Raw genomic sequence first — 13,881 nt, 5'->3', positions numbered from 1 at the left:
CAAGTGAGAAAAAGGCATATAGAAAGACCTAAAAAACAGAGAAATTTAAAGCTAAACATAAATATTATCTATCGATCACTGGAAATATGGCTTTGAAGCATCGAAATAAGGAAATCATTGATAACAGCAACGGGTTTTCAGAAATTACTAAAAATTTTGCACTGATTTTCCAGATGAATTAAAAAAGAACATCAGGTGAAATGGAAGGTGAAGCACTACACTGGCATCTCCATCCACGTCAGGTCCGCCCGCATCTCCATCCCCGTCAGGTCCGCCCGCATCTCCGTCCCCGTCAGGTCCGCCTGCATCTCCATCCACGTCAGGTCTGCCTGCGTCTCCAAACTCATTTTGAATTGGAAAACAGAAGCCTGTATTTGGATCACTCATTGCGACTTCTGGGTTTCCAGTAGCGATGTTTTATTTTGTGATAAGGGGATGAAATGACAGGAGACGGGCGGACCTCAGCTTTTATCTGCTATCTTCTGTATATTTCATCCTTGAGACGTATTAGGCAAGATTTTGGAAAAAGTAACTGGCATCTCTAGTCAAGAGTACTAAAGACAATGCAAAAAGCAGACATTTTTCAACCCCAAATTATTTTTTCTTAATAAAATACTTTTGAAGGACCTTGATTAAACAGTTGTTGAAATGTAGTCAGTCATATATGCTACTTATTTTCTTTCTTTACTAAAATAAAATATAAATGCATCTTATTGTAAAGCTTTCAAAAGTATTAAAGCACATGAAACAAAAATAAAATCCCTGTCTTCTGCCCCCTACAGACACACCTCTCACCTGACAGGTGACCGGTGGCAGACACAAACAATGACAAGTTCTAAAAACATGCAAGTTGGGATTTTGATAAAGAGAACAGAAGTCTGTAAAGGTGTGCTATCAAATAAATTACTCATAAGGGCCCCGAGAGGATTTTCAATGCTAATTCTTACAAGAGCACGTATTATCAAAACATGGACTTTTTTATTTTTTGCAATACGGAACGGACACTTAAATGTTACTTGAACGAGGACACTCACTGTACTTGCAAGAGTTTCCCAGTTTTTGCTTTGATAATTCTAACTAAAACATCAGTTAACTTTTAAAATATAAAAACAGCAATCAGTCTCCACTAATAAAACAGGACAGCTGGCCTAGGCGGACTCCTGTGTCCCCCTCATGCTGACCTCAACAGCAATCAGAGACAGAGGGAGGAAGACATAGTCACACCTGAGCAGCACATAGTTTAGTAGAAGGGAGAGGTCATTTTAAATGACAGGTGAGTGAAACTGAACGACATGCCAGGTCCAGAGGCAGCACAGAGCAGGTGCGCAGCAGCGGGAAGGCTTCAGACAGGATGCTTCCCATGCCAGGATTTGAAAGGTGACCTTCCTCATGAGGCTGATAAGACAAGAACGCAAGCGAGGCTGAGGCACGGAGGTGTGAAATAAGATGGGCATTTGGGACTTGTGACGTCAGCAGGGCCGGACCGTGGACGGGCTCGTAATAGCTACATCATTTGGACTCTGCCTCATAAGCCACGGGCGTGAATGAATGCATTTTTGATGTGGGAGGGAGTTTAGAGGTTGTATTATCCAAATCCACCCATGACTTTCTGCAACATTTGTAATCACTGGATGGATGTGGCCACTGAGCAACATTACAGGTCCTTAGCATCTGTCACTGCTGGAAAAGCCCTAAGAGTAGAGGCCACAGGTCCGGGGTACACACGGTCAAGTGAGGAAGACTGTGGGCTGGGAGAAAGGGTCCTTAAGAAATATATCAGGTTGGCTGAATCGCAGAGGAAATCATTAGCTAATGTGATTTGTCCCAGATGGCCTAAATCACTTCGTGTGTTTTGATCCTTACGCTAAACTACTAAAATATTAATTCAGTGCATATTTTCATTTTCAATCAGTTAAAGCGATATATTTATGTACCTTATGTAGGACATCAAGCTGAGTGCTGCTGTGGAGTTTCTGAAATAAAAAAAAATATATATCACCCTAACTTGAAAAATGTGTAATCTTTTTTGGGGTGCAATATTAAGTAATGCAGGAGATAAGACAGCACGAGGTGTCAGCTGGATTAAATAAAACAAAATTGTGCCACATTTAAAGGAAAGCATGGGTTGACTGTTATGTACAATTTCCAAAGGGTGGGAAATTAACATAAAAGATGGCATCACTAGAATGGGTTATTCAAGACCCGGCACTAAGTGGGCAGGAACATGGGCACTGGAGCCACAGAGAGGGGTTCAAGTTCAGCCACGGGCCTTAGGAGCCAGATGATCTTGGGAAATTTATCTGACTTCCTTGTACTTCAATTTCTGTATCTGGAAAACAGAGATAACAGAAGTAGCTACGCCGCAGAATTGCCGTGAGGACTTAAGGACTGAACGTAGAGCATCCAGTAAGTGCTGTGGGGCGGGCGCCGGCACGTCCTTGTCCGCGCAGGAACCTTGGGCTGTGTTGAAATTGAAGCGTAAGAGCGTGGCCCTTTGGGAAATTCCACGTGTCTGCATCTGCACCTATCCGTGCGCATCCGTCAGACGTGCTCTATCTCCATTTTTTTTTTTTCAATATCTTATTGTCTAATATATAACTATTTTGAAGCTCAGTTCCTTCTCCCGCCAACCTTCGGCATTTCCAGAAATGGACGACCCCTCTGCTGGGGGCTGGGTAGACATAAAACAACAGAAAAAACTACCAACAGGTTGTGTACATATCCAGGCAGATTCCTTTCAGTTTTTTGTTGTTGTTGCTCTGTATTTCAGTGTTATTAATGGTGGCTCTGCCACCTCTTCTACTAAGCTATAGACCACATCGCCTTAAAAGTCACGACTTCAAAGGAAGGGCTGTGCCCTCCGTTCTCTGCTGTGACGCAGTGATGCCAAACGGTTTCTAGCTTAGGATAAATTTGTCCTGATTATTTTGTGGTTGGTGTTACTGTAATAAAAAGACTGTACCAGAATCCTGCATTAGAAAATACAGGATTTGGTAATATGCCTCTGGCTGCAAAATATAAGCAGTCTGTCATACTTTATGAACACTGCAGCCTTCACAGCGCCTCTGTGCGCCCCACCTAAGCTACACTGAGACAGTCCAGATGTGACGGATGCAGAAACCCCACTGAGCTAATCTTTATCCTGGAGGAAATCCCAGAATATTTTGGCCAGAGAGAGGTGAAAGAAAGCACTCAGAGTGACATCACGTACAGCTCTAAGTCCGGAAGCAATAATGAATAGCTTGCTTTGTTTATTTGTGTTTGAGATCTTTAAGACAACACCCATTGTGAAATGCCACAGGGCATATGTGTTATGAAAAACAAACAAAACGCTAAAAGCCAAAAGTCTTTTTTAATTAACATATCAATTACAAAAAGTTCAACTGAACAGATGTCCCTTGCTGTGTGCCCAGAAGTCCAATGAACTGGAGTTTGTCAGGTCAAGAGAAAAAAAAAAAAAATAGTGCAACAGACTAAAGGCTTTGGGACTCTTAACAGGAGAAGTCTTGTTGATGTTCCCCTTTGTGACTGACTGTACGTAGATACAGACACCCCTCCAAAAATTATCAAAGGCCAGTGTCACGTGGAGGTTATCCATTACATTTGAATTCCATCACTGAGGAATTACATTCTATTCCCTCATTTCAATGTACATGTATGGAAGTCACTGAATTAAGTAGACCTGGGACTTGCAACCGATATCTGGCCTACCGACACCCATATCCCCAAACTACTTTCCACATAAGTGATTTTTGTGAACCGTAGACTGTATACTTTGCCAACTAAAAATCTCAAAGGACTCCTACCAATAGTGGGAGAAGACCTGGCTATGTAAAAATCAAATCACTTGCAAAATATTGCACCAAACTATCACTCAGACTCGTCTACTGTAGATACCCATCGCATTCTCTCCATTTCAAACTTGTGTTTTCCTTCCCATATTAACAATTCACATGGTGCTCAAGGTTTAGATCGTCTTACCCCTTCCTACCACCTACCAGCTGGAAAAGCCTGTTGGTCTTAGGGCTCTGATGAAACGCTTTGAGAATCACTCCATCTACACTTGTCCATAGTTTCTACCACGGAATCAGCTGTTCTCCTCTCCTGTCCCACTGTTCTTGGTAAGAATGCATTCTAAACCTACAGTGGCTAAAAGATGGTAGGATTGATGATACTCAAAATCTGTGGGTAGGCTGCCCAATTTCCTGGGATAGTCAACAAACAGAATTTGAGATTACTATTTTAAAATTTCAGAATCTAAAGTAGAAAAGACTGAAAACAAAAGCGCGGTAGTGGCTCCGTGTCTCCTCAACTGCCATAAAACGAACCAACTTTGGTATTTATCTCAGTGGTGTTTAACTCTTGTAATCCTGAGTCCTGTAAAGAAAAGGACTATGACTTTAATAATCGTATCCATCTTGTTGAGAACACTTTTTTTGTAAACTGTTTGTAAAATGGATAGATCCAGGGAGGCCCCAAGACCGGGCTTTGAGAGAAGATCCTAGAAGTCTATACACTCTAGGAGAAGGGCAACCTGAAAATAGGCCAGTCGTGATTAAATCAACCTAATCTTCCCATAATCTTTCTGCTAACTAGAAAAATAATTTAATTCTCTCTGGAGGAAAATGATATCATTCAGAGCCTCTATAATTTTGCCAAACTGTTTTTCAAAGAGGTTGTATCATAATTCACTTCCATCAACAATATATGAGAGTGCCAGTAATTTCACATCCTAGCCAACTCTTAGTATTGTCAGTCTTTATAACTTATTACATGTGTAGTGATGTTTCATTAAAGTTTTATTATTTATTACCCTGAAGACTAATTACATTGAGCAATTTTTCATGTGTTTTTTGACTATTCGTATATTGTGAAGTGTTTGTTCAAAACTTCGACCATAGTATAATTAGTCTTCTTTTTTTGTCCTTCATAAGAGATGTTTTTATATTCTAGATAAAAGTTCTTTATCACATATATATTTTTCAAATATGTTTGCCTAGTATGTGGTTTACTTTTTTACCTTATCAATCATGTCTTTTTTATAACAGTTTTCATATATAATTTGCATACAACAAAATTTACACTTTTAAAGTATACAGTTCAGTTTTTTAATAGATTCAGAGTTATACAACCATTATCTAATTTTAGAACAGCAGTAATTTTTTAATTTTATAGTTTATCAATTTTCTTTATACGGTTAATGTTTTCTGTCTTCTGTATAATAAATCTTTGTCTACTCCAAGGTCGCAAAGGTTTTCTCCTATATTTTCTTCTGAAATTTTTAGTTTGGACATTCTTTAGTTGAACTGTGTATATGAGGTGGGGTAAAGGACAAGGTTTCTAATTTTTCATACGATTATCCATTATTTCCAGTACAGTGTGTTGAAAGACTACCCTTTCCTCATTAAAATACCTTGACTTTGCTGACCATGCCTGCATGGGTCTAATTCCATACTGTATATTCTGTCCCCCTGATTCATGTCTATCCTTAGGTCAGTGCAGCTCTACAGTATGCCTGGAAATCTGGTTCCTCAGTTTCTAAATTGTGCTCATCTATTTTAAATGTTTTCATATATTTCTAAAGTGGTTCATACTTTGCATTTCCATAAACATTTGATAATCAATTTGTTAATTTCTAGAGAAAAGCATGCCGAGATTTACATTGTAATCGTGTTTAACTACAGATCGAATGTGGAATGAGTGCCATAGTAACAATGTTGAGTCTTTTGATCCATGAATGTAATATATCTCTACGTTTAGTTAAGTCTTCTTCAGTTTTTCTCAATAATTATTTTTAGCTTTCAGTGTACTTAAATATATCATGGTTTCAATAGTATTTTATTTGATTTATTTGCCTCAGCTTTTTAGAAGCATAATTGACAAAACTGTAAATATTTAAAGTTTACAACATGATGATTTGATATATGTATGCATGATGAAATGATTACCACAATCAAATTCATTAACACAATTAACACATCCATCATCTCACATATTTTTTTTTCTTGGCGAGTAGATGCCAAAATATTTAAATAAAGAATTACTATATTCAATTTAGTATTATAACAAAATAATACCAAATTGGTTATTGGTTTTATTACAGTAGGACATTGAATATGTGAAATGCATTAGTATTTTATCTTAAACGAATAAAGACAAATTTTAATGTGTTCTCAATACATGCAGAAAAAATATTCAGGAAAATTCAATACTAGTTATAAAAATCCCTAGCACATCAGAATTGTAGGGGATTTCCTTGATCTGACAAAATATATATATATATATATACATGCAGTTAAAATGGTGAATTATTGAAACATCTACTAAATATTGTATTAGATGTGCCAGCCAGTGTAATGAGTCAGGAAATTATTTTTTTTTAAATGTAAAGAATAAAAAGGTTAAGTACATCTGTAATTAACCATAGGTGGCATGATTTTATTCACCAAAATTATGTATGTATTTTTATAGTGTGCGTGTTTCTATTGTTTTAATCCTATTGAGAATGATTCCATTTTTATTTAAGGAGGCAACAGATCTGGTTAGGCTCAGGCTGCGGGTCACAACACACTTTCGTGGGCCGAGGCTCCACTAGCAGCTAAATGTTCAAAGACTTTGAAAATGCTCTTCAGATCTGTCCGCCTACGGCCAGCCCGGGTGGTGGCCACTCTGCCCCCTCAGCTTTCAAAGTCCTTTTCAGTGCTGATCAGGAGCAGAGCTATGCACGTGCTTCCGCTGCAAGCTCGGGGTTTTTCTATGAACTCGTACACGTGCATGCACGAACTCTTTCACCTCCTTCTTCTCTCTGGCACCGCCCTGTCCCTGGGGTTCTCCTTTCCATTCTCGGGGGGCAAGAGTCACCTGTGCTGTGCATTCTGAGACTGTCCTCGCCCGCAGGGTCAGGCAATACAAGTCGCCCCGGGGAAACAGACAGTGAACTCACTGCTCGTTTGGAGTTACTTGGAATGCCTGTCATCTTCCCCAGCCTACCTGCCACTCTTTACTGTTTGGATGCTCAATGGCGTCTCTGTGTCTGTCCAACTGCTATAGCTTCGTTCGGTGAGAGAGGAAGCAGTGCACTTACTCCATCTCTGCTGCAGCCAGGACCGACGGCACGATTCGTAGCAAACAAAACTTGGAAAAACCCAAAAGCCTCTTTCTCATATACATATGCTTAGGATCATTATACAATTTAAACATGAATCACGTGCATTTTAAAATAGCTAAATATTTATCACTAATTTGAACAAAACCTGAATAAATGAAAAGCTTTAGATTTTTGTTAATTAAGACTTCTAAATGTGAAAAACCATTAATCTTCCAAGGTATGAATAAAACAGCCACAAGGAATTCTATTCCTAAGTAGTAAATCATAACTTTCCTTAGAATCGAAGCCTTTAGTGCTAAAAAAAAAATAGATGGCCGTTAGAAGATCGTCACACATGAGAAAAGATGAGCATTATGAGCATTAAGTCAGTGTGGTAAAAATAGAACATGTCATATCGATTTCTGTCTAAGAAATAGAAAATCAACATGTCGCACGACGACTCTAATTTCCCACTCGGCAGGGCTAAGACGGTTGTGGGGACACCTGGGGCCATCAGCTCCCTGGGGTGTCACGTGTGAGGAGTGCGGCTCTGGTGAACTTCTGTGCTACAGACTGCACCTTGCACACATGCTTATGGAAGGGCACGACGGGCAAAGCCCAGTGACAGTAACTGCACGTCAAGCGCCCAGCAGAAAGTCACCCACGGGCCCTCGCTCTCTCTGCTTGGTGTATTCCAGGGGCAAGGACGCGTCGTGCACCAGACTCGTGGAAAATGGTAACGCTGAGAGTGTGTTGCGTGGCAGCAGCGCGACTCTCTCGTCTTGTTCAAAAACAAAACTCCCGTTAAAATAATAGCGAACTTCAAATGCTTTGTATTGTTTTTAAATTATTTATGCAAAAAAAAATAAATAGTTGTTCCAATAAGGGAAATGCTTTTAGAAAACTTGAAAACCTGTTTTCGAAAGCAGAAATCATTGCCATGTTCTAAAATTTGCTTTATATTCTTTTTCTTCTGAAAAATTATGAACAGAAAGATTTCTCACAATAATTATGCAAGAAAGGAAAAGCACATTAAATCAAGGGTTGCTTTAAAGACCATAACATTTGTTCTAATTAGAAGCAGGGCAATTTTCATATTGCAACATGTCGCACGACGTGCTTGCTTTTCGCTTTTTACTTCTTAAACTTTATCTTCATAGATGGTTTGGTAGGAATACAAAACAAGGTAGTCACGCTAGATCTTTTAAAATTCCTTTGTGTTTACAGTTATTATTTTTTTCTTTTAAAGAGTGCTCTGGTTTAAACCAAAATTTAAAAATCAAGTATTATATAGTAGGGATGATCCACAGTAATCATAATTTAGGACTGAAAATGTAGTAGGATAAATTAACCATGTCAAATAATTAATCAAATTAAGTGTCAGCTTATTGAGTCTATTTAGAAGCTATCTAAGGGAAAGATTGTGTTTTATCCATTTAATTATTTTCTGAATTATATTAATAATATAACTATTCTGCTAATTCTCCTGTATCATACATTAATTCATTAAGCAAACAAACAAAATAAAAACTTTCCCTAAAATTCTCTGGTAATAGTCTTGGTCATTTTTATATATTGATTTAGTATATTCTTATTGAATAAAATAATATAGTAGTATGTATACTATATACCTAAAAATTATGTCACTCTGATAATATAGATTAAAGGTATAATGATTTAGATTAGGTGGTTGCCACTAGGTGAAATGGTTAATCTGAACTCATTTATTTCATTCTCCTGATATATCTTAAAAAGGTTTTCTTATAAAAAATACAAACAGCACTACAAAATAAAATAATCAAGACCGAGTGAGAAAACTGTCACAAGGGAAACGAGGGCGGGAGAAGGCGGTGCTGTCGGCAGTGAGATGAGCAGCCTCGAGCACTCCAAGTGTCCCTATCCTGCTAGGGCGGGGACACAGACTCAGCCCAAAGCTCTCTAGTAGTCCACGCAAAGAAGGATCAATGGTTCGTTTAATGGGTCACGGTCTCCTTGAAATGAAAACAAAGTACTCATTCAAGAAAAGATGTATTCCTGGGGCTATAAGCAGAAAAACATTTCTCATGCGTCTTAATAAAAAGAATATTAGAAATTAGATCCACTATCTACATTCTTACAGTTTAATACAGTCAGAAGTGCTCTCACATTTCTAGTAATGATATCCTCGAATTAGGCTGTGCTATGCCACAGGACTTAAGTCAGCAAAGCCAAAGCAATCTAATCTAATTTGGATGGACACAACTATTAAATAACATGGCTTAACTTAGCAGTCTGCTGCAGTGTCTAAGGCAGCAGGTTTCATATTTCACATTACGCCAGGAGCTGTCGTGTGTCTACTCATGAGTGCTCACGTGTACACATGGGCGCATAGATAAGAAAAAAAGATCCAATATCCCTTTCAGAAAAATGTTAATAATCTATTATTTTTGGCTCCATTTTTATTTATTGTGGCATAATAGGCAGAATTTTGAACTTTGTTTGTAAAAGACAGTTTGAAAACTTATAGATATGAGCAAAGGTCTGGCCAAAATAATTGTTTAGGACATTCTCAATCACTGAGTGAGAATAAGTGACAGTTATTTCTACCTTATTCTTCCTGAAAGCTTTTGGTAATATTACCATTTTGTTTTTCCTTGTTTGATACAAAACCAATTGTTCTAAGAATTAGTGGAACTAAAATGGTGTTACGATAATCTTTTGAAAGGTAATGGTGATGATGAGGGCCACATATACCTGAACAGACAACCTGGATTGGGCTAAGAGTATTAAAAGAGTAGTATGGCTTTTATTTTAGGACCAAACAATAAAGTTTTAAAAGTATGTGTTTGGGGAATGATGCCAGGTAAATGCCTACCTCAAGAAACAAGAAAAGTCTCAAATAAACAACTTAACTTTACACCTCAAGGAACTAGGAAAAAAAGTCCAAAGTTAGTAGAAGGAAGGAAATAACAAAGACCAGAGTTATAATAAATGAAATAGAGACTTAAAAGACAATAGAAAAGATCAATAAAACTAAAAGCTCATTTTTTGAAAAGATCAACAGTATTAACAAAGCTTTAGCTAGACCAAGAAAGAGAACGCAAATAAATAAAATCAAAAATGAAAGAGATGTTACAACTGATACCACAGAATTGTGAAGGACCACGATAGACAACTATTGACAATTAAATGCCCCCAAATTTGACAACCTAGAAAAAATGGATACATTTCTAGAAACACACAACCTACCAAGATTGAATCACGATGAAATAGAAAATCTGAACAGACCAACTACTAGCAAGGAGATTGATTAGTAATTATACACCTCATAATGAACAAAGGTCCAAGATCAGACAGCTTCGCTGGTGAATTCTACCATTTGTATTCAAAGAAGAATTAATACTAATCCTTCTAAAACTCTTCCGAAAAATAGAAGAGTAGGAAACACTTCCAAACACATTTTACAAGGCTAGTATTACCCCAATAACAAAACTAGGCAAGGATGCTACAAAAAAAAAAAAAATTACAAGCTAATGAATATAGAGTCAAAAATCCTCAATGGAATATTAACAAACCAAATTCAACAGTGCATTGAAAGATCATACACCATAATCAAGTGAGTTTGCTCCAGGAATGCAAGGATGGTTCAACACCCATAAATCAGTTAGTATGATATAGTGCATTAACAAAGTGAAGTATAGAAATCTTAGGATCATCTTCATCATTGCAGAAAAAGCATTTGACAAAATTCAACATCCATATATGATACAAACTCTCAACAAAGTGCTATAGGGAAAACATCTCAACCTAATAAAAAAATACACATATAGTGAAAATTTCTCACATATATTTAAATAGTCTGAGATGAAGAAAGAGAATGGGGTGAAGGGCTCGCGGTGTCCATTTCCTAGAGGCCTGCCAGGTCCTCTCCACACTCGCTTCTCCACGTCCCAGGGGTCCGCGCAGCAGGGCTGCCGGATGGACCGGAGCCAGACGAGCGGCAGGCCGGGAGCCGGTGAGCATGGGAGGCCAGCTCCTGCGGGTCCCCCGGGATGGGGACCTCGGGCGGCCCACCTGCAGGCTGGTGCGTCCACCTGCGGGCCTCTCTGTCCTGAGCCAGCCTTACTCAGAGATGAACACACGGGGCGGGGCAAACCGCACTCCCTGCACAGCCCAAGGGCGTCCCGGACGGCCAGCTTCCACACCGTTCTCAAAAGGACGGACTCTGGGCCCTTCCAGCGTGTCCTGCACACCATCTCCACACAGGGCGTCTTACAAAAGTCTCGAGTCTTACAATGTATGTGCGAGTCTTTTATTACCTGCCTTTCTGACTTAGGATCAGAATCGCGTGTCTTAATCTCAGCTACTCTCCACTTGATAACATACTGCCACCGAGCCAGAGACATGTACACGACATGGCAAGTGATCCCTAGCCCTGGCCTCACAGGTGACTTTCGAATCTCTTTTCTTCCCTGCATTATATCCGCTACTTCTGAGCACTGCTGTTGCAAATTCTAACTACGAATCGAGATATGTTTCTGTCACTGGCATTATACTCCCCATACATTTCTCTATTTTCTCATAGTTTTTGACCTCAACCAATCATTCTAATACCTTATCGATGACCAAAGCACCCAACAGAGTACTGTCTGCGAAGAATTCTGCCTCTACGCGTGACACCTGCCTTGGGCATTTTATCACACACCTGCAAAGGTTTTAACATCTTAAGGACCTGGTTACCTTTGTGGTTAAAATCCACATCCATTACTAGCCTCAGACCTCAGAATACCATTTAATCCTCTCCCGCAAGTTCATGAAGTGGTACATGTATTAAGCCCTTTGCTCGAATCTCTCAGTATTAACCTGTGCGCCTTGCAAATGCTCGTCTGGTACCATCTGCTGCCAACGAAGTCACATGCCGACAGCCGTCAAGGGGAGCGCCATTATCTGGCGACGGCAGGGAGGAAACACTCCAGCCTCACTTCCCTCAGGCTGATTTAATTCAGAATTAAACCTGAGAGTGGAGAGCTGTACCTCACAAATCCCAGATGAGTTCTCAAAACAGAACCTGATGTTGTCCCCTTTGGGCGACCTTTATTTTACCCCCCTTTAGTCTTAAAAAAAGGACCAAAGTGTTCAAATTCAACCATAAGAAAACACTAACAGCATCAGAGTGAGTCACGTGGCTTTCACTAAGGCTTTTGTGGGAAGATGCGGGAGGGCCAGCCCCGAGTACCACACTATAAACGAGTTTGTCTTTAAAAATTCTGTTTGGAATTTCTGGTCCCCAAAGACCCTATTTGGTTCAACTGCCAGTCTGTTTCCTTTTCCCTTGGACTTCTCTACCATCCTGTCATATCGCATGTCCTAGTCTGTCACCTTTCACAAACGCCCCTCCGCCCCCAATGTGGCCTCTGCCTTCCCTCCACCCACAGCAATGCCGTCAGGGCCCCAGGCCTTCGCGGACCTCTCTGGAGTGTTACTGATTTGAACTTTCTCCATATTCTTCATCATATCATAAACTTGTTCACCATTTTCTTTACATTTCTTATTTGTTAAATATTTTAGCATTAACTAACTATTGTAACATGGTCTAATTCATAATGGTCCTCTATGCATTCTATAGCATATTATAAATATAAGTTTTCTAGAGATTGGCACAAGGTATATTTATTGCAACTATGAGCAATATTTTATTGATGTAAAAAAGGACATGCTAATATTAAAAAATAATGATTCACGGCTTTTGAAATATCTGTTTAATGTTTGCACTGTTCTTAAAAATGTAAAACTTTTTTATTATTTTATTTTGGTAAAACCAATTAACGTGTGTACATGGTAAGTGTACAACACCGTGTTGTTATCCATAGGCGCAGTAGATCTCTAGGACACATTCATCCTGGATAATTGAAAATTTTACTCACTGATAAGCAACTCCCCATTTTCCACTCCTCCAAGTCCTGGAAACCACAATTCTATTCTTTGCTTCCATGACTCTAACTAATATAGAGACCTTTCATAAGTAGAATAATGCAGTACTTGTCCTTCTGTGACTGGCTTATTTTATTTAGCATAAGATCCTCAAGATTCATCCTTTGTCACGTTCTGTAGACATGCAATAGAATGAAACTGGATTCTTATAGCGCACCACACATAAAAATCCACTAAAAATGAATAAAAGGCTAAAATATAAAATCCGAAACTATACAACTCCTAGAAGAAAAAGTTGATGAAACTCTTTGATGTTAAGGCTCATTGTATGGTATACTTTTGTTGAGACAGGCTGTGAAAATTTCTGTAGCCTGTTATAAATCATATTACCAAAAATATTATCATGAGTGACATTAAAAAACATAAGTAGCTGGGTAGATTACTGTAAGAACTTTTAGAAATATCTTATTCCATTATTTTCTAGACAGTAGATAATAGTGATATTTCTCATAACTTCAATATTTTACTTACATCTGTGAGATGGCCAAAAGTTGGTTTAGCTGTTTGGAGCATAAGTTGCTGGGTCACTGGGTCTAATCCTAGAAGAAAACCAAAGAAAATAATTAGAATCTCATCACCAGTAATAAAAAATAGAAGTTGCTAATCTTATCTCCATCAATATTTTGATATAGATAACGAAATTGGATTTCTCCTAAAAAAATTGATTCATTGATACTTTGTCCTAAATTCACAAAGACATCCAAATATACAATTTTAGTATAAATCATTTAATCTAATTTGCGCAACTCTCATTTCATAATCAGAAATTTGAAATTGTTTAGTATTTACTATGTGGCAGACATTATTGGTTACCTGCCCCAAAG

The 13,881-nt window shown here is 38.5% G+C and overlaps 1 protein-coding gene across 1 annotated transcript in view; it reads right to left on the bottom strand.

Moving 5' to 3' along the window:
• Window positions 1–13,881, bottom strand: part of CNBD1 (cyclic nucleotide binding domain containing 1) — a 173,359-nt gene that overhangs the window by 11,626 nt on the left and 147,852 nt on the right. Inside the window, exon 11 of the mRNA XM_039841979.1 lies at window positions 13,529–13,596. Coding sequence (XP_039697913.1) covers window positions 13,529–13,596 — 68 coding nt within the window. The remainder of the gene's footprint in view (window positions 1–13,528; window positions 13,597–13,881) is intronic.

This window comes from Pteropus medius, unplaced genomic scaffold (assembly GCF_902729225.1).
Source record: "Pteropus medius unplaced genomic scaffold, Ma_sr-lr_union100, whole genome shotgun sequence".
Classification (NCBI taxonomy): domain Eukaryota; kingdom Metazoa; phylum Chordata; class Mammalia; order Chiroptera; family Pteropodidae; genus Pteropus; species Pteropus medius.
This window is presented reverse-complemented; position numbering and strand designations above follow the sequence as displayed.